Consider the following 21,764-nt stretch of genomic DNA (forward strand, 5'->3'; position numbering starts at 1 on the left):
TTAACAAGGACATTTTGTTTTTGTTTGCAAGGAGAAAACCTACAATATGGCCAATAATGCTGTACCCTGCAAACCGGTTTATTAATGAGAGGATGAAATGAACAATTAGTATTAACTCACAAAAGGCTACTGCTTTAGCTGAATATTCCACCAAAAGGCCAAAATAAACATGAGATCAATATTATATTGTCCAGACCACATTAAATTCAGTTGTTTGAAGTAAACTTCAATGTTTGTTTCATACATAGTCTTATTTCAACAAACAAATGAACAAATGGTAGCATGGTAAAATTGCTGGCACGATTCATAAATAATCAATTGAACAAAAGAGGATAGATGTTTGATAACAAGGTTAATTAATAATACATTGGAGTCAGTGGAGAATGAACGTTACATCCTTGTGTAACATTTCAAACATTGCAAGATTTCACAAGTGGTTTTGGTTACTGTCTACACTCAGTGACCACTTCATTATGTATTGATTATACTTATTTTTTACATGTATTGGCGTTCTGCTGCTATAGCCCATCCACTTCAAGGTTCAACGTGTTGTGTTTTCAGAGATGCTCTTCTGCATACGACTGTTGTGACGTGATTATTTGCGTTATAGTCGCCTTCTTGTCAGCTTGAAGTTACTAATCTGGCCAACTTCAATGAGTTACTTCAAATTCAACTACAGTCTTATGTGCCCTGTACTGGGACAGCAGTCTTGTTGTATTATTTTGAAGCACACTGGACAACAGTAGCTTACTTCCAACACATGATAATTATTATGTAATACACAAAATAAATACCTAAATTACTTGTTGGTGCTATGCAGATTTCTCTAATTTTCTGGAATATTACAACATTTCTTAATTGGCCCACACGGTCAGAACAAAAGTGCAACAAAAATGGTACCTACAGGGGTGTAATGGCTTGTCAGTGGGGCAGTACCCTCACAGGTACACCTGTTTACCATTACCCTTGTATATTAGTATTTGATGGTACAATTTTAACCTAGTAAGGTAACATTGTACCTTAGAGCACAAAACTTACCTGTCTTCTTCATTATTTGGACAGAATAGCAGCCTTTACAAGGGATACTCAACCTGCTTATAATTATGCATCTACTCAATTATGTAAACCACTCATACAAGGAGGATTCATGTTAGCAATCTAGATTCTAATCAGATGAGCCTGCATACCTGCAACATTGGAGCAGCTTGTAGCTTATTGGATAAGGTATATGACTGGAACCCACAAGGTCGGTGGCTCGATCCCTGTTGTAGCCATCATAAGATCTGCACAGCTGTTTGGCCCTTGAGCAAGGCCATTAACCCCACATTGTTGTAGGGGGATTGTCTCCTGCTTATACTAATGAGCTGTAAATGACATGTAATGCAATTTAAGAAGTCCAGAACTGTATGCCTTAAACAAATAGCCTACTCAAAAGAGCTACGAGAACATACTTTTTTCAGAGTCAACCTTAATGTTTATATTGGGAGCGTCAGACCAATATTGAATAGCGAATTACAAAATAAAAACATTTTCCTTTCTTAAGAAGAGTAGCCTAATTATGCTTTGTTATTAAACTACCAAATAATTATTCATGGTGCATTTTTGCCAGATTCAGAAGACCGTCACGTTTTAGCAGCGACAACCTACCTGATATCCGCCATAGCAAATTATCACTGTCGTTACATGCAGGTAGGCTATAGTGAAAGTGGACGCAGGTAGTCTAATAGCCCTCTTGTTCTTGTTCATGATACAACCAATGAGTTAAACGCTTTGTTTTATGGATGTCATATGCGTGGTTTATAGCTCCGTAACACTTAATCTGAGTGTTTTACAGCCACAATAGGCGGAGTTTTCATTAACAATCATCATGGGTAGTGCTGGTATTTGACTGACGGCAAGTTTTGTTTCGGTTGGACGATAGCCGTGAACATACAGCGCGCGAGGGTTGGTTTTAAGGAAGCGATTGTAGCTAGCTAATTCGTATTCTGAACTGTCACCGTGTCGCTATGAAATATTAAACGTCGGAGCAATATCGACCAACGGACATCTCACCTGGGCTTTTACGAAATGATTGCTAGTCAATTGGTTATCTAGGATGCTGCTTTAAGAAATCCTCGCTAGCGTTAGCCGGTTAGCTAGCCAGCAATATCTGGATACGGTTCGTGCTTAATTTTGCGTTTGCTGGTTAGCTACAGCCTTAAGGATGCTCACAAATTAGCCAACGGTCGTCAAGAAGGCAGTGCTAGCTAGTTAGCTTAACAAGTCATCGCGGTGTCAAGAAGAGGAATAACATTTTATATTATCACATCACCATTTGAGGTTTTTATTCTGGGAATCACTGAGTGGATTTCATCAATTTAACCAAATGTCATTATAGATGGGTATCTAGCTAATTAGATCAGCATATGAATGTCAGTTAGCTAACGTTAGCTAACTAACGTTACCAGTGGTAGCGTCTGTAGTGTTAATTTATATTGCCTACCTTGAATATTGCACATTGCAATAGTCAACGTTCTAGCCAGGAATCCAATCTAGCCCGTGAGTTGAGGAAGTCGTATATACCGATAAACCTTATTAACGTTATCAACTTGATACTGTATCAAAAGAGCGCTTTTCTGATTCGATTGATATTTAGATAGCTGTCACCAATGCCTTGCAAGGGTGACTGATGAACCACGTTGATGGATGAATGCGTTGTATTGAGACAGCTAGTAGCTAGCTTTAACATTAATTGAATTGAGGTAGCTATCTGGTTGACGGTAGCAAAATAGTACAGACATTAACAGCTTTTCTTTGTGGTTAGTGTTAGCTAGTTGAAATAAGGTGTCTTTATATGTCATAATACCTTTATATACCATATATTTCGTTAACTGTCTGTATTGGTTGGCTATGACAAATCGTGCCATTGTCCACAAAATTCTAGGAGAATGAGAAGTTGGACTAATTAGTTGGCTATGTAACTTAACGTTAGCTAGCTAGCTAACTAAAACTACAATGCAAGGATCACCCCACAAAGGTGTTAAATTGAATTAGATGGCTGGCAAGCTAGCTGAGACATGTACACATGGAATTAGTTAACCAGCTATCTAAAAGTTTGCATCTGGGACGGTAACGGTAAGTTAGTTAGTTTTTCAGACACCTAGCAACTAATTATTTAGCTAGCTAATGTTCATGTGATGTCTGTATATTGCTAGCTAGCTGGCAGCTAGCATACGTTAGGAATTATTCTGCCGGAGCATGTCTGGAGAGACACTAATGTTAGCTAAATGAACATTACTTGCAGTGGTTTTCCAGAGACAGACAAACGCCGAAATACGCATAACGAGCCAAATCATTAAAGTTCTTAACGTTTACAGTAACGTTACCTATGGCGGAGTTAGGGGAGAACGGCGGAGTGTCTTCTCCCACAATAGAAAATAAATTGGCCGTAACCGGGGACGAGACAGACGAAGAAACACAATGCAAAGAATCGGTGTCGAACGGGGACTGTGGGATTCCAACCATGATTGGGTCCGAATCTCCGACTAAATATGACAGCCCCGAGAAAGCCAACAGCACTTCTGCCGGATTAGATACGAAATCTGGGATACCTCGAAGAAGCAGTATTATAAAGGTAAGTTGAGGTGCCAAAAGTAAACCCATAGCTATGTAAACGTGTTAGCTATTGCCTAGTTAAAGTATTGTTAGCCTGTTCGGTCATGTCAACCGAGCCCTTATACTTTAATTTTACCTTTTATTATTCACGGATGCAAACAGAATTTTGCCTCAAAGCATTAGTTCACGTGAGATACCCGACTTGCGGATGACAGTGATTCAAATTGATTGAATGTGGATGAGATGTTATTTGTACTGTTTAAGTCTTGTGGTGATGCCGTCTATTACGCGAGAGGACCATAAACACATTAAAGAACATTTCTGGCTAATGGTGTCCTTGCAGAATTTTATATTTGTGAAACATTGCGAAAATTAACATAGCCCTCCCTGTATACACAAAACATTTGCGCGTTATTTTTTTTACTACAAAAGGACCAGCAAATAAAGAACACATTCACTCGTGAAACTTAGAGGAAACATAACCCATAAAATGACACATAAAAACTATGGAACACGCAGAATTAACCTAAGCCCTATAGCACATTAAACAAAGGATGAAAATTAAGAGAGCAGCAGGAATGTTTCTCAGATTAAAGAGGGTAGATCAAAATGTTTATATTGTTGCATAGTTGTTTTAGTGTACTCTCTTTGAGAATGGCCAACAAACTAACATTTCTGGGTGCATATGACATTTCTAGCTGTTGGGCCTACTTCTGTGTGTTACAATTTTGCGTGATGTGATGTAAACCTAAAGAAATATCATACTATTTCCCGCTGCGTGTACTTGTTTAGTGTACCTGTATTAAGATGCAGTATTTCAAATGTAGTGAGTAGCTACAGTGGTAATATGATGTGATTTGACTCCTTTTCTGTAATGCCCATGTCAAAGTCCCAGGACATAGATGAATATTGTATAAAATCCAATCTAAGTAAAAACAATCTTGCAACACATGCAACTGACTTTGTATTTAGCTGTATTTGTATTGCGGAAAAAAAGGAAAAAAAAAGAAAGAAAAAAACACAGAAATGAAGTGTTGAAGAAGCCACATATTAAGAGCTCTCCCCTGTGTGCTGAGTATTGATCTGCCAATAAAGAGGCTGTTTCACTTACCATAGGAAAGGGAGAGGGACATGAAAACCACAGAAGCTGCAGGGTAGTGCTCATCGACCATCCTTAGTGCTTTACCATAATTAACACTTGAGGGCTTGATTGACTAACTTTGTATTGGCAGACTCTTTACTGATTATCCTGTTTGATGGACACAATATGACAGCACAATATGACATTAAAATAAAGGGACAACCATTCATTTAGAATTAAATACTGGTTCTGTGTGTGACACAGCTGTTTATTCCAAATAAATGGTGCACATTGATTAGCGCTGTCATGTCTACATCGACATCTCGATGAAAATAAATGACTGGCTTCTGAGTACCCTTTGGCATTTAGCCAGATTGGGAAAGCATGCAAGTGCCCTGTAGTCCTTGACATCTGATGATCTGATGCTGATTGGCCGTTACACTGTTTCATAAAGTTTCCTTATGTATATGTACCATTCTAAACCATTGTAGTGAACGCTATTGTAGTGATACTATTATAATGTTGTAGAGTTAGTGTACATGACTTCAACTTTACAGTCCAAATGTAAACGTAGGACTTCTTCCAAACTATGCGCTGCATTTTGTGCAAAGAAAAGGTATTCCATATAGCCTAGAACTGGTCTGGAGAGACGCACAGAATCTCGGAATTGCCATGTTTTCTTTGAGAAGGATCAACAGTAGGGGACTGATACAATCTTCTGGCTTGTTTGGATGGCTTGTGAGGCTAGAGATAGGAATGAAGTAAGGAATGAATGAATGGCCTAGTTCATTTTGGTCACAGATTATAAAGAACAAAACTTAGCAAATTGGGAGAATATACGCCAGTCCATTTCACACAATAAAGTTCACACAATCAGTGACTGAAAAATGAACAGGCTGAAGCCAAAGGCTAAACAATCCATAAAATAACCCAGAATATCAGTAGTACAAAAAAAGTATTCTAAATTGTTATTTCACATTTTAAGGCTTTTTTGAAAATCAACAGAGAGCTACGAAATTTCAAGTCGTCTTTTAGGCCATTCCATAGTTAGACTGCCAAAACTGAAACGCATCTATCTTTTACATTGGTTCTCACATCGCATGTTTCAAAGATACACAACCCTCTTAAATTGTAATTTCCATCTCTTGATTTGTTGAATACAAACTGGAAGGCTTTTACTCCTAACTCGGGATTAGCCTGTAGCTTTCAGTATAGGGTGTTGAGGAATGGAAAACGGTTCCTGTGATATATGTTTGGTGGAACTAGTAGAGGTTGGAGATGGGAATGTCTTGGGCTGGGTCACTGACTGCTGGTTGAAAAACAAAAACTGTGAACAAAAACTTATCAAGTCTTCTGAGAGCAGATGTACTATTTGGAACTGTTTAGGCAAACAATTGAGGAATTCTCCCATGTTCACTGAAGTGAAGTCGAGGCAGTCTGTTGACCTTAACAAACTGAACATAATGTAATCTTGAAGCTAATCAGAATTAATGAGCTGTTAACCTCCAGAGTATTGTACTAGATGAAGTGAGGAAATCTTGGTTTTTGCCATAATAGGGGTCAGACAGACAAAACACATGACCCCATTTTTCAGGAGAATGTGCCTTGTCCATTTTTAAACAACGGATGAAAAAAGTGGGTGAAAAAAGTAGAAGTCAATATTTGAGCTGGAGCCACACCTGCATGGCCCTGTTGAAAGGCTACAACACTAGCAGGTATCCAGGAAGTTTTCCCATTTTCCAGTCCCAGAATCTAATCTGAGCAGTTATGCATGAGCTGTCCAGGTGGTTATAAATTGCTCTCCCACAACAAGATGGCTGAAAACAGCTTACCTGTGGGCTGAATGACAGATGAGAGGGATAACTGTGTGGGTGAGGCTTTGCACCAGGGTTGGACAGCTCATGGCCATTTCTTGTTTTATAACACCCTCACTCTGAGACATTCATACCAGCTCAGGCTTTCTAACATGCCATGGTCCTCTTCCATTCTGCATTGTCTTGAATAATCATGAAAACACAGAGACCTAGAAGGTACCTAGAGTGAAAAAATATGATGTTAAGTTCTACAACACCCTGTGATGTATGGTGCTCAAAGGATTTTGTTTTATCTTGTTTTTTGTGTTCACTTTGTAATGTGTCTTTCTGCATGGCAGTCTTTGAAGAATGTTGTTTCAGCTAACTGTTATGTGGTAATGGGTATGCTTTGCCACAGGGTTTCTTGTAAGCTGCTCATCCCTGCTCCGACTCATACTTCTCAGGCCCATGCATCTTCTCAGGAAATGACTTCATTTCCTTTTGGTTGCATGTTACAGCAGTTCATTCTGTATAGCATTAGAAGCCATTTTCTACTTAAATTTTGTTTCTTTAATAATATCAGGTGGGTATACTATCAAAAACTTAAGGGCATCTGCAGATTTGGAGGCATGATTTTTCTTTGTTTTATGTTGTCACGTTTGTACAAGCTGTTGTGACTCATCATTTTAAGGCCAGTTGTAGCTTGAGTCGGATTGTTCCTCCCATTAACATTTCAGACGTTTCTCTGTGCCGTTATCGGGGTCTGATGCCGTGCTTGATAGATGGTTGACTTCCCCGTGTCCTTTACCACTACTGATTACTAAGCATGGCTATTTCCCTGGTGTCCCTTTCATTTCACATAGGCTACCTTTCAGTAAATAATGCTTTGCGCTTGCTCTTTACCAGCACCCATGGGGTAAGAATCTGAGGAGTAAAATTTAAATATTACCCGTGCTCTTGGTGCACTTTTGCCCACCTCTGGTGGAAGTGGTAAAAATGTTTATTGTAGTCTATCAATTAATTATGAGTGGAATTCAATTGCATGTTGTCCTTATTTAGTGGCTGCTTCGGATTTGGAAATGCTTTTGTAGTAGCCTAAATGGGCTACTAATGATACATAAAATCTATAAGTAGCCTACAATGTGTAATACCAAAAAAAAAAGTTGTATTCAGGAACAGTTGTTAGCTTATGTTCCCCAGGATCTTGTACCAATCTGTGTTCACTCCTGGGGCTTCCTCTAGCAATGCACATACATGGTTTCTCTGTGCATGATGCCTTTATAGTTAACTGAACCGAAAATGTTATTCTCAAGTCCTACATCAGCTGGGACTAATGTTGCAGCTGTGAATGGGGAAGTTATGTCATCTGCTCATCTGAATAACGTTAAAGAAACATTTTGGTAAGAATACAATATGCTGTTACATGAGCATGCAGCTACCCTATATTGTCTACAGGATTTCTTTTATACTCCAAGTGACCCACATAGCCTAGACATTCTTAAGATTTCAACTTGATACTGGTGAATTTGATTAACTTTACACTCTGACTAAAACTGACTTTGTGGAACTAACATGTTAGTTTTGTTTTTGAAAACAAATCTGGCAGCAGTAGGCTAATCATTGTGGCTATGGGCTGAAGTATCCCAGTCCTGAAAGTATAGTTGGCTTTAATAATTGACCCAAACAGTGCTCTACATGTTAAATATTTCAGCTGTTTACAATTTTGTCCCTTTGCTATTTTACAGACTTATGCCATAAAATTTGCTGATGTTTTTTACAGTGTCAGCATTTTAAAATGGTAAATGGCAGGCATTTTAAATAAATAAATAAAATAAATTTTAAAGTAATAGTTCACTCTATTTATCTATTTATTTGCTCAAGTAAGTCAGTTATTGGGAAAACTGATCATGTCAACGCCTCAAGTTGGGCAAGCTTTGTGAAGGAAGTCTCGCCCCTCCTCTGCTTTGCTGGTAGCTGCTTGCTCTCATGCAGTTGTGAGAGGATGTGGTCATGACAACAAAGCCTTTCTCTTTAATTGGTAATTCGGTACTATGACAGGGATGGAAACTTCAGCGTGATGACGTGCAGTTTGAAGCCATTGGCTGGGTGGTGGTGGTCTGAGGTTGGAGCAAGTGAATGTAGAGATAGGTGGAGGGTGAGCTCAAGGTCTGTTTCAATAGCACGTATAGCTATGGCTATAGTAAATATTGTTTCAGTGTCAGCAGTTTGTATTTAAAAACCATCATCTGCCATGAAAGGATGAGAACATCTACATATAGAAGTGAAGGGTTTAACTTCCTGTTTCGTTCTCTTCTGCACCTCCCGGTGAAATAGGAAGAAGAAGCTTGAGATCTGTGCGTGGGCCTGTAAAGGGACATGTGTTCCAAATTTCAGATTGTTTCAAATAAAGCAACAGTCAACACAAGTGTACACAGTTTTTATTTCATGTTAATAAGCAGCACTTTTATTGCTTTGGGACAGTGGCTGAAGAAAAATGAATAAACTGTTTGCTTGTATAGAAGACATTAATTATTCTATTATGCCTAAATGGAATATAATTGAATTTAGGAGGCATTTTAGAGTTATTTAATAGCACTGTCTGTATTTCATCCAAAACCAGTTAAAGATAACAAGAATAAAGAAGGCAGCCTTATAATCCACCTTTGGAAATGAAGTGAAAATGCATACAGTACTGATCTGAGTTAACTTTTCATTGAAGAGTGAATTCAGTTTAATTCAAACTGAAAAGTAAATTCAGATCAGCGCTGTGGAAGGCTTCTTTATTAAGGCATTCATTATTAGTTACTTGAGTGAAGTCTTTGCATGGTAAGCTAAATTTACAAGCTAGTGGGCCTTGAGGAAATGTAGACTGTTTACAAGCTGTTGAGCCTGTGTGTGTCAGCTGGTATATTAATATTTCACATACTTTCCAGTATGCATGCAAAAATGAGCATGAACGCGAACTGAACGCGAATGTGAGTGGCCCACGTGCGCTGTGTAATATAATGTCTCCCTCACTCTTGGGACAGTCCTGCTGGAGGATAGCCATGCTTTGTGCAGCAGGTGAGGTAGCTCGTGCTGCATTATGGGGTTATCTTGTGTGCTTACAGCTCAAACGTGGCCTAATTGCCCAAAACCTTGGTCCACGGCCAGACCGCCGCAGCATTAGCCAACAGCCGATCGTTACTGACAGTGTTGGTGATTAAAGATCTTCTGTCACAATCTCTGGCTCGCTGCCCTCTCACTGAGCCAGGCTTTGGTCAAGGCAACGCAATGCAAACAGAACTTTCACTTGTATTTATTCATCCAGTCAGTGCTATGGTGGCGACTAGTGTGGGCAGACAGAACCTTTAGCTTTATTTAAGCAGTTTGAATATATTATTTCAGCAATAGTATTTCAGGAACTATGGCAAAAAATTGTTTTGCTTGTCTATAGTCTTAATTTAAAGTGTTATATTCAGTGCTATATTGCTTTTATCATTAATCTGGTGTAGGCCTAAACCCAGATACAGTACAGAAGTGCCATGGTGGGGAATTAAACTCCAGGTTAAGAGTTGGCGGCCCTTTTTACTTGACCATGTCTCAATATTAATACGCTCTTCTTGGAGGTTGCATCATACATTTTAGTTATTGTCCCTCTAGCTACCACCCGTGGCTGCACACTTCCAAGCTGAGATAATTAAAAAATTGTATTGTGTTGGTGTTGAATATATTGCTTGCTTGTTGCTGCCTATAGTGCATATTTTCAAAATTTTCAACTTCAACTATTATTTTTTCTGTGAGGATGCATTTAAATTTGAAAGGTCTCACAAGCCAGCTTTAATATTTCTACTGTTGAGGTCAGGTTAATAGTAGGCTACATGAGGCACATATTTCCGTATTTTTCGTGGCCCAATAGTAACCATCTTAAATACCTAGCTTATTTGTATTATTTGTTAATACTTATTATTTACTATTTGCTTAAGATTGTACAATTGGAAATGCAGAACCTTCCTTCAGGCAACAATGGTGCAAGCCCCACCTGGTGTTCAGAGCTGCAGTCTAATTCACTGTTGCACTGCTGGCCTGGTGGAACACTAGTACAGCACCAGGCCTCTGTTGGATTACTCTGCAAGTACCATGGGCGTCCCTATATTACTGACCTGGACTATGGGACTAGGGGGCTTCTCTCTACTGCCCCTGCCTCAGCAGGAGGCTGATGAAACGGGTCAGCCGCCATAGCGGAGGTGAATTATTGATGACTGTTCAGAACCCCCAAAGGAGCCCTTGTTTGTGTGCTTTGCGAAGCCTCACACCTCGGAAAACAGGCCCTGATATACTGCACTCAGCATGGCTGCCGCACCAGCCAGAATCGAAGCCACTGCTTTGTTACTCAGCCCATAAATTTGAAGTGTCAGCGCTGGCCCACACATGGCCAAATACTCCCCCCGCCCCCAACCCCCCCCCCCCGCCACCACCCCACCCGCTTTTTCATGTGAAAGGACTCTGCCTTTGGGAAGCAGAGCTCAAGCTGTGAAATATGGAAAGGCGACGCTGAATTGAATGAAACGTCAGAAGTGCTCGCTATGCCAGTTTGACGTCCTCTCGGTGTCCCCTTAAATAATTCATCCACAGTAACAGAGACGCAGGTTTGTCAGCGGTAGTCATATAGCCTAATTTGTCTTGTCAGGTACCACAGTTGCGTCAGGTGTAAGTTACACCATGCTTAAAGTGTTTAAAGACCATGGGTTTTGAATTGCAATAGAGAGGTGTGGAGGACTCGGGTGCACACACACAGTTACAGACCTCTCTGCTCCTTCATCTATCCAGTTCACACAGGCCAAAGTATTTCGATCACTGTTATAAAACATGCTGCACTTCTATTGGCCATTGGCCTCAATATTAACATTTAGCTTTTCCATGACAGGAAAAGCATTGGCTACATGACATGCTACAATGAACTTAAAATGATTCGGTCAGATTATTTTTTCTCATCTCATCCGTTTAACCAAAATAATGTCTGTTGTTGTCTGATGTGTCCTTTGGTCTTGTTATGGTCTGGATGATTATGGACTGTGGCTGTCGAGACGCACACAGCAGCCAGAGCTGGCTGACTGTAATATTGATTGCTGGTTGTGTAATGATATGTAGAGGTCATTGTGTTCTTGTCATGACTCCATCACACGCTGTTCCTGACTGGAGGACACATTCAGGATTGATAGGGTGACAAATCAATCTATATTGGGATTTGTTTTTGGCAGCTGGTTTACATGGTACTGTACTTTTAAGTATGTCTGATAATTGTATGAACTACTGTATATGCATGCCATGCCCATCATATATTTTGAATTATTTTTGAATATGTTTCATTTGTGTGTGATGGATTTGTTTTCTTATTCTTCTTTGTTATGACTTTCATAACAACAGCTCATGTATTTCCCTTATTGTGAAAAAGCAGCGTATTTTTCAGTGATAGTTAATGCATGGCTGCCCCGGGCCACATGTGTGTCCCCGTTTTCCGGACTTTTAAGACGCGTGTCCGTGTTTGCTGTGCTTTCTTGCGTAACCGTTCTCAGGACATCATTATGGATTGTTGTAGAGCGTTTGAAATAAAAAGGTTGTACAGACAGCAATAAAAAAAGATACTTGGGGATAATTGGCACCGCGGGGGTTCTGTCTCGCATTCATCCTCCTGCTCTTCCCTGCACTGAGTGGCCCACCCCCAGAAATGCAGGGCGGGTGAATGGAAGGTGCTCGCAAAAGCTCACAGACTATTCGTCAGGTCGTACATTTTGTTTGGTTCTTTAACCTGTGCCCAGAAGTCCTTGGCACATTTTAAAGAGAAGGAAATTGTTTGCTTTCTGGCTGTACTAAGGAGCTTGCGTCCTTGTATTAAAGTAATGAACATCCATTTGCACGGTGAAGGAAATGGTCCTTTGATTTGCAGCTTTTGGCTGCGGATATTGAAGGCCCTCTGGTGTTTACAGAGGTTTTGTTCTTCACTGCTCTCTTCATTGATTACAAGATTGTTTATTAGGCCTCGCTTCTTTATTCCCTCACAGACACACCAAGGTACAGACAATGGGATATGATCAATGCCACCTCACACGTGCTGAAATACTTCAGTGGTTCTCAAGTGATTTGTGTTCCAGTTGCAAACCAGCCGGCTGAGGGTGCTTGGAAAAGTAGCCTGATCCAGGCCCAGGTCTATAAGTAAACATACATGTGGATCATGGTGCATGTTCAAGGTGTGTACATTAACTGTTTGCTACATAGTTGTCTGTGTGAAACAGACTTGGCTTTGGGGACACATTGCAGCAGTATGGCTCATTAATTGATTGTCAGAATGATTTCTACACCAATGCAACAACATCTTATATGTGCACACTTCTCATTCTCTATTGCATGTTGCTCAACAAGATCTGAGAGCTAGTAAGAAGACAGCATTAACATACAGTACAGAGGTACCACTTCCCTGTCACTTGGGAGGCATGAAAATGTCATTTCATCTTCAGAAATCAACACTCACTAGGAATAATTTTCTTCTTTTATGTGCTGAAACAGGCTTTTAACCTTACTGAGTCATAAAATGACTTGTAAATGTCATTTCGCTTTAAGGGTAATGACATCAGCTTCATCCACTTCGTGATAATGGCCTGATGGTAGAAACATGTTCATGAAGCAGCTTCTATGTCGTATATTTCTAATCCAGTAATGTAGCAAAACAAACGGCACCCTGTGTTTTGTGTTTGATTAACTTTTGTTGTTTGTAAATGAGCATGCATAAATACTATAAATACTATTTGTGTTTGATGTTAAGTTCTTATATTGCACCAATGCAGTTACAATTTATGACTATATGAAAAAACCCCCAAAAAAACAATGACTCTTCATAATACACACATGTTAAAGTAAGTAACACTAAAGGCTACTTTGTTTCTGCAAATCCAGACCAGGATGAATCGCACTTAACCAGGTTTGCTAAATGCCACACCATGTGCACAATGTTGTATTTTATTATTATAAACAAAGAGCTTGAGATTATGGATAAACCACCCGTTATCCACAGGCTAAGCTGATTTCCTCCATCTGTACTAAAACCAGGCTTACTTTTATGTGTGAGTTTTAATGAGCTCTGAATGCTAGAATTCCTCTGAATGAACAGGGTGTTTTAGGCCGACAGCATCATTGGTGAAACAGTCAGGAGCACGTACCATAGGCTGTGTATCGGGCCACGTTTGGCTTTTTCAGATGCTTCATTGCGCAATGTGCTCTTGCTGGATGAAGAACCCTTGCCACCCGTGCTTATCCTCCTGTTTTGATTGCAGTTAATTTATTTGCCCTCTTGATCATTTTAGTTTTCAGCATCATAATATTTTCAGAAATTATGCGGGCCTCTCAGTTTATCCAACAGAACTCTCATAATCTTCACCATTATCGTTGGTGCAAATATTGGATTAGCCAAATGTTCATGCACTGGTTCCTGATATTGATTGATACTCTAGATATGGTTCCTGGCATGTCACAAAGTAGCAGCGGGAAATCCTGTACATAATGTGCAATCAGATCAGAACATAAAAATCTAATAATTCTACCATTGCCAAAAAGGTTTACATAAAGCCATGTGTCCATTTCTAAAATATTTGTTTAGTCTGGTTTACAGTAGCCCTGACCTTTTTTCAAATAAAGATAGATTGCAAGCAAGAGCATGAGAAAGCTGTTGTGAGAGAAGACATCAGACACAGCAGCAGATGTTGTGGTGTCTGCAGGGCATGGCTTGGTTGCAGCCGCTGGCCTGCCCCTTTTAGAGCTAAACCGTAGTCTGGGGGTATTAGAACAGTGGCTCTGCGTTGTTCTTAGCAGTTCAGGCCACTGAGGAGAACTCCATTTCCTCATAGGGTTGGCCAATGTGTGCTTGTGTTGCAAGCCTTTCAACTGTAGGAAGAAACTGCTTCCACTTTATGCATTACAGCTATTTATCATGTGAGGAAAGAGGATGTTGAGGACATTGCACATTCTATTTGTCTTTTAATGGTGCATTATAAGTCCTGCATTTTACATTTTGTATGTTTTGCACATCAGACTCTGGTATTTGTAATGCTGAATCTGCATTTCCAGATTGCAGGATGTTACACATTCACTGGCCAACGTACATTTTCATTTCCCAATTGTGAGAAATCTGCCAAGGTATCTTATTAATTTAGCTTCTAATTGTTGATAAATCCATTCAGTGGTTGTTTAACAATCTTTATTGTGAAAATGGTGCATGCAGAAGAGTTAGTGGATATTACAGATCTGTTCTATTATAAGAGTGAAAATCTGGACACGTCCTTTTGGCCGTACATCAGGGACTGCTAGTTTTAAGGTATATATGTCACGAAAATGTCAAAAATATTTTCTTGGACCAATGATTCCCAAGATATGGGTATTTCAAAAGGTGTAGAATCTAATGGTCCTCTAAAATTCTTAATGTAGGCTAAAAACTAAAGAAACGTACAGGAAGTTTACAGGATTTTCACTGTAGGGTCAACTTCAAGGTCAAAGTTCACGATGTGAGTGAGGTCTGACAAAGAAAAGTCATACAAATAAAGTTTCTGTCTAGGTTCACCACCCATCATCATAGCTCAAGCCATGGATGCAATTTTAGCCATTTTGACACAATAGTGTCCTTCTTAATCATAGTAATGCTGATACTGCCTGATTATTGCCATGGACATTTGTGTCAGAGAATAAACCATGGGATACCCCCCTCTTCAGTTCAGACCACAGGTTTTTCATGGGATTTAAGTCTGAGACTGAGATGGCCATTGCAGAACATTGTTTTTACTTTTCTGTGTCGATTTTGATGTATGCTTGGAGTCATTGTCCTTCTGGTCAATTTACCTAAGATCAAGACCCAGCTTCCTTCTACAGGCAACCAGATTTTCTGCCAAGATTTCCGAGTACTTTGTTGAATTTGTTGTGCCATTGATCTTAGGCTAAATAGTGCCTCTGACCGCTGGCAGCAAAAGATCTCCAAAATATCAATGACCCACCACCATATTTAACGGTAGTTATGAGGTACATTCAATTTTGGGCTCATCTGATCGTAGCATTCTCTTCCAGTCATAATTCCAATGAGGTTTGGTAAACTCAAGATTCTTAGTTTACTTTATTGTGCTCAGTAAGGGCTGTCTTTGTGCCACCATTGCAAATAGTTTTCTGGTATGGAGGTGCCATTTTCCTTTCTTTTTTTTGACTTGGTGACCCCAAGATGCAATCAATTCTTAAACTGAAATCCTTGGGTTAGTTATAGCCTCCCTCACCATCCTCCTTACTGTCCATGGGGATAATATGTGCTTCCATCCTCTTCCCGGCAAGTTTGCAACCATTTCATATGTTTTGCACCTTTTTATCATTGCCCTTACTGTGCTAAGTGGTTTGTTTAACCGTTTATGCATTTTCTTGCACCCATTACCTGACTTGTGATGGTCAATTACCATCTGTGTCTTCTGAATTGACAGTTCTTTGGCTTTTCTCATGTTGATGGGTGACTCAGGGATTTTGCAATGCTTGTTACTGAATTCTTATACTCTAGTGAAACAGGAAGTGATGGAATGACACAATATAGTTCCTTTACACTGATATTAACTAAATTAAGTAAAATTATATTGCCAATTTCACTTAGTTTAATTGTTAGGGGTGCCAATAATTTAACGTACAAAAGTATATAGTTTTCCTGTATGTTTGAACATATAATATGGATCATTATCCTTGTTTCTTATTATATACACAGCCTTTTTTCCATTTTTATTAAGGGTGCCAATAATTCTGGAGCCCACTGTATATCATACATTTGGTCTTGGATGTTTGTTTTGTTTTCTGCATTAGTGTGTCAAATTCGAGATTTCCAAACTTTCATAAAAAATAAAAAAATATATTTTACTGAGCATTTTTTGTATTTCATTAAATAAAGAAACATATTTAGTAATAGACTACTTGTAAAACTTGATTATGGCTGTTTGGTATTACCTAGAGAACAAGAAGCAAGTGTGACAGCCAGAACTGGCAAGTTTTCCAATATGCCTGGAACAACCTACCAGCCAATTTTCTTCTAAAACTGCAGGATAATGTAAGAGAATTGACCACATATTGATTTTGTGTTGTCTATTTACTGCTCTTTACAGTAGTTTAGAACCTTTCATTTCATTATTTTTGAAAGCATCTTAGCTGTACATTTTTTTTTTACGGCTGCCTAAGATTTCTGCTCAGTACAGAACCATTAAGGGCCACTTAGCTCAGGCTATGTGAGCTTTCGTGATTAGATGAAAATTCGGGTGCACGAATGGTGCTTACAGTTAAGGCACTTGCTGGAGCAACATCTCTTAAGATCCAGGTCAGCTGTGGCTGTGAGCCCTGTGAAGCTATAGGCTACACATTTGGCCTCAGCCTCAGCTGACACTGACATAGTCTGAATGGGAGGTGGGGTTTCAGTTGGCTCACTAGTGACTGGTCAATTGGGCGCTTCTTGTATTCTGTGCCAGCTACACCAGCTGCTTGGTCATCTGATTCAGCAGCTAAAGCAGCTGTAGTGTGGCAGGGATTGGCTGACTTTTCTGAGATTTTGCCTGCTAGCCCTTAGTTTCTCAGATTGAGGTTGTAGCAATGGGACCAATGTTAAAGTCTGTTTAAGATTAAGATGGAAATCACTTGCCAATTAACACAATAGCTGGGATTAGTTTCATTTAGTTCACATATCACTCCTAGATACACACTCATACATGGTCCCCCCCTACATGCAGTGGCTTTAGAAAGCTTTAGAAAGTATTCGGACCTTTATTGTGTTGGAGGCTTCATTTTTAATGGATAAAATGACCATTTTTGCCCATCAATCTACAGTCAATAACCAATAATGACGACGTGAGAACGTTTTTAGAAATTTATTAAAATTTCACACTCCAAATTGTGGTCAGGTGCATCCTGTTGGCTTTAATTATGCTTGAGATGTGTCTAGAACTTGAGTCCACCTGTGGCAAACTGAATTGATTGGACATTTTAGAAAGGCACATACCTATATAAAAGGTGCCACAAAGTCCGCAATACAATTGTGGTGAGACAGAGATCTGGGAAATGGTATGGAACCGTTTGTAAAACTTTGTGTGATCCCAGGACTACAGTGGCCTCAATAATTTAAAAATGGATGTTTGGAACCACCAGGACTCTTCCTAGAGTTGGCCATCCGGCTAAACTGAGTAACCAGGCATGAAAGGGCCTTGGTTAGGGAGGTGACCAAGAACCCATCTGACATTTTAAAAGAGCTTCAGAGGTCCTCTGCAGGGATGGGAAAACCTACTGGAGGATGACCATCTCAGCAGCACTCCATCAATCAGGGCTTTATGGTAGAGTGGCTAGCGGAAGCCACTCTTGAGTAAAAAGCATATGACCGCCCTGAGCACTCTTGAGAGCATGAGGAAAAAGATTCTCTGGTCTGATGTGACAAAAATTAAACTCTTTGGGCAGAATTCCTAGTTCTATGTCTGGCGAACACCAGGCGCTGCCCTTTACCTGGCTAATACCACCCCTACGGTGAAGCATGGTGGTGGCAGCATCATGCTATGGCGGTGTTTCTCAGCGGCAGGAACAGGGAGACTGGTCAGAATTGAGGGAAGAATGAATGCAGCCATATGACCCGTATGACCCGAAGCATACAGCACACTGTAGTGGCTTCGGGACAAGGCTGTCCTTGAGTGGCCCAGCCAAAGCCCTGACGTAAAACCCCATAGAACATCTGTGGAGAGACCTGAAGCTTCCCATCCAATCTGATCCAAGGATCAGAGGATCTGCCAGGACGCACAGGATAAACTGCCCAAATCCAGTTGTGCAAAGATTGTAGAGACTTACGTAAGAAGACTTTCTGCCAATGGGGCTTATACTAAGTACTGAATTAAGGGTCTGAATACTTGTATAAATTAGATATTTCAGTTTTAGATTTTTAATAAATTATAAAACAATTCTAAAAACATGTTTTCACTTTGTCATTATGGGTTATTGAATGTAGATTGATGGGCAAAGACGTTGGGTAAACACCATGAAATTAAATCTACAACACAATAAAGTGTGCAAAGGGTGAAGAGGTCTCAATACTTTCTGTGCAGCGAGATCAGAACCTAAGATCAATTTTTCAGTTTTACTGGTTATTTTGTTCCACCCAGTCAAGAGTGTTGAGAGAAGAAAATAAAATAGTGGAATTTACAATTGGAGAGAGAATTTTGGTATTTGGGGAGAGTGTCATTTTTCCCAAATTCAATTATCATTTCTTTTTTCTATTTGATGCTCCCATGTACATGGTTTCAAATTTTGCTGAATATATATGGTCTGCCAGGGTACTTGTGGTTGCGAGAGCTGTATAATCAGTTCAAATAAAGTTCATGACAAGTTCAGGTTTCCTTATACTCCTAAACTCAGGAATAATTAATTCATAATTTAATTATTCATAATTATTCTTGGGCCAGATTTGTTACACCGTAAAAAAACACCAAGATTTTTTATTTTTATTTTATTTTTTATTTATCTCAATTGACCCTTAGTATTGATATTCTTGGGCAAATTGGTCTTCTGCTGCTGTAGCCCATCCACTTCAAGTTTCCACTTGTTGGGTGTTCAGAGATGCTCTTCTGCATACCACTGTTGCAACAAGTGGTTATTTGTGTTGGTGTCGTCACGATCCGAACATTTTCACTTTGATAGCAATACCAGGTTTAGTATCACAATACTTGATGCTAAAATAATACTCGATACTGAAATGGTACCGATTCCATGCTCAATAGCCAACACTGCTGAAATAACCTTAATAGATTAGAAACAAAAACAGGAAATAAATAAATAAATAAATAAATAAATATCCCCAATTCAATTCATTTTTAGTGAATTTTAGTTTCATATTTTAGAGAATATTTATGTTATGACATTTTTTGAGATAATAGGCTCTGTCTGGGAATGTGCATCTGTGATGTTTATAATACATCAAATAAATGGCTGCTCAAATAAAGTTTGTGGGATGTTCAGGTTTCCTTGTGTAAAATTTAGGAAGAATTAAGTAATTTAAGTGATTCTTTGAACAGATTTGTTATGCCCCAAAAACACCAGCACCGTGAGCACTTTTCCTTTATCTCAATTGACTTCTCTGACCTTTCTCATTGAGAGTGTTGTATGTGATGCTCAAACCACCCCATCTGGCACCAACAATCGTTCCACGGTCAAAAGGAATGGATTTCTAACATTGCAAACACATTGTTAATTTACCAGGACTATGTCATTTAATCCTCCCTGTGCTGATAATGTAACGTTGTGTTATTAGTAGGCCTATGAGCCATCTAGTTAGCCAACTTTTCGTATTAGCTGTGCTTGTTTTGCTACATGAATAGTCTTAATATTTTGAATTGTAGGCTAATATTGGCAAGATAATTCCTGAACTCCATTGCATTGTCATTTTCCTCTGTTGCATGGGGACAGTGGCTCAGGTTTGTCAATGACCAAACAGCATTTCTGCCAAGTCTGTACCGTTTTCCCTGCAAATCCACAGCCACTTCCATTTTATCCAAATACAAATGATTTGAATGAATGATGATGATCCGTAGACCTTAGAGGGGTGGTGGGTGATGTTCTGCCCTGCTCTGGATCTGAAATGACCACAGAGCATTGTTTTCCCAGCACAATCAGCTCTCATTCATTTGGACAGGGAGCTCTATTGCCATTTGTAGACTTTAACTTTGCCAGCCTGTTTATCTGTTGCCATTAAAGCATTGGGGTGGTCAGTAAGGCCATATATTTTCAAACTTGTGGTTGTTTTATAATGGTGGGAATCATACATTTCAAGCACAGGTATGGTGTTTGACCCAAATGTCTCTGGAACATATTCAGCTGTATAATAATATAATGGATGGATTATGGATTATGGATAATTTGCAGTGGATGCAACTAACCCTGGACGATGGCATTCACAGAGCCACTGTTTATTCTGAGCTCACATTTCTTTCGCCCATGATTTGCAGCATATTAAAAGGTTGAAAATCAAGAAATAAATAAAACCTCTCTAATATACCCCCAGGGTTGGAAAATGCAGCACTAAGAATGTAAATAATGCATTGTGACACATCGCATTTCCTTGTAAGGTTTTAATGTGTGTTGTTATGTGAGTGTATGAGTGCGTGTGTGTGTGTGTGTGTGTGTGTGTGTGTGCATGTGTGTGTTCATGCGAGTGCTGGGTAGCAGGTGACTCAGAGATACAGTAGACTTTCCACTAATGGGCAAATTCAGTTGCGGAACTGCTGTCATATTCAATACATTTAGGGAATGCGTCTCACAAATTATGTGGGCGCCTCTCTAGTGAGTAGTGTTACTGTTACTGGGGGTGCATGTCCTGCACTTGGACCCAGCTACTGTACTTTTCTCATTTGGAAATGAATTGTTTGGTTTTTCCAATATTTATCATACTGAGTTTGCAGATAATGTGTACTGCTCAAACAAACTGTTTGCTGTAGTCAGCACATTACAAATTCTATTACTATCAGATCAGTCACTTCAATGCTTAATTTATGCAGGGCCTGAAATCTTTCTCTTTTTGGAGGGGGGAGGGGTGAGCCAGGTAGGGTATGTATTAATAGAATAAATCTTGACTTTTTGGTTTCCTGGTGATTCATACATTGATTCCATTGCTTATTTTCAAATTCACAGACTTGTCCTGCATATTCAATGGCTTAATACAAAGCACACACTGTACTTCTAGGCATACAAATATTTTTTCTGAATGCTTGGTAACGGTAAGCTAACTAGCTTGCTTTGTCTGCTTGGTAACACAACATCGATGAAACTGCAAATCCAGATCAATAATGAGTTGCGTTTCATGTAGGTATAGGGAAGTCATATGGATGTTACCACTATTTTGGACTTGGGCGTTTTTTTGGCTGAAACCCAGCCCTGCCTGGAATTTTAATATGAACATGAACAATAATGACAGTAATCCTACTGAACTGTCTTCTCACAACAGGGTGCCAAAACCGCAGGGAAGAGAATGAAGGGCCGCCGGCCGTGTATTCTGCAGCTCTTTTAAGGGGAGAGCTGTGCTGTTAAACACTGACCCGAGAGGAGCATGGTGAGGAGCGAAACCATTCCTCTCCTGTCTGTGTGATTTATAGCCCACACGGTCTGGGCTGCTGAGGGGAAGAATGCCACTATTTCTCCCTGAGAGGGGAAGGACGAAGATCAAGGTCATTTATTCAGAGCATTTGTATACCTGCATGGGAAGGCAACCGTAAACCATTGTCTCACTTTTGAGGGAA

At 39.6% G+C, this 21,764-nt stretch overlaps 1 protein-coding gene across 1 annotated transcript in view; it reads left to right on the plus strand.

The window, feature by feature from the left end:
* The first annotated feature begins 1,912 nt into the window (after positions 1–1,912).
* LOC133135169 (inactive phospholipase C-like protein 2) overlaps positions 1,913–21,764 on the plus strand; it is a 57,270-nt gene continuing 37,418 nt past the window's right edge. Inside the window, exon 1 of the mRNA XM_061251979.1 lies at positions 1,913–3,613. Within this exon, the coding sequence (XP_061107963.1) occupies positions 3,368–3,613 (246 nt within the window). The 5' untranslated portion in view covers positions 1,913–3,367. The remainder of the gene's footprint in view (positions 3,614–21,764) is intronic.

This window comes from Conger conger, chromosome 1 (genome assembly GCF_963514075.1).
Source record: "Conger conger chromosome 1, fConCon1.1, whole genome shotgun sequence".
In the NCBI taxonomy this organism is placed as follows: domain Eukaryota; kingdom Metazoa; phylum Chordata; class Actinopteri; order Anguilliformes; family Congridae; genus Conger; species Conger conger.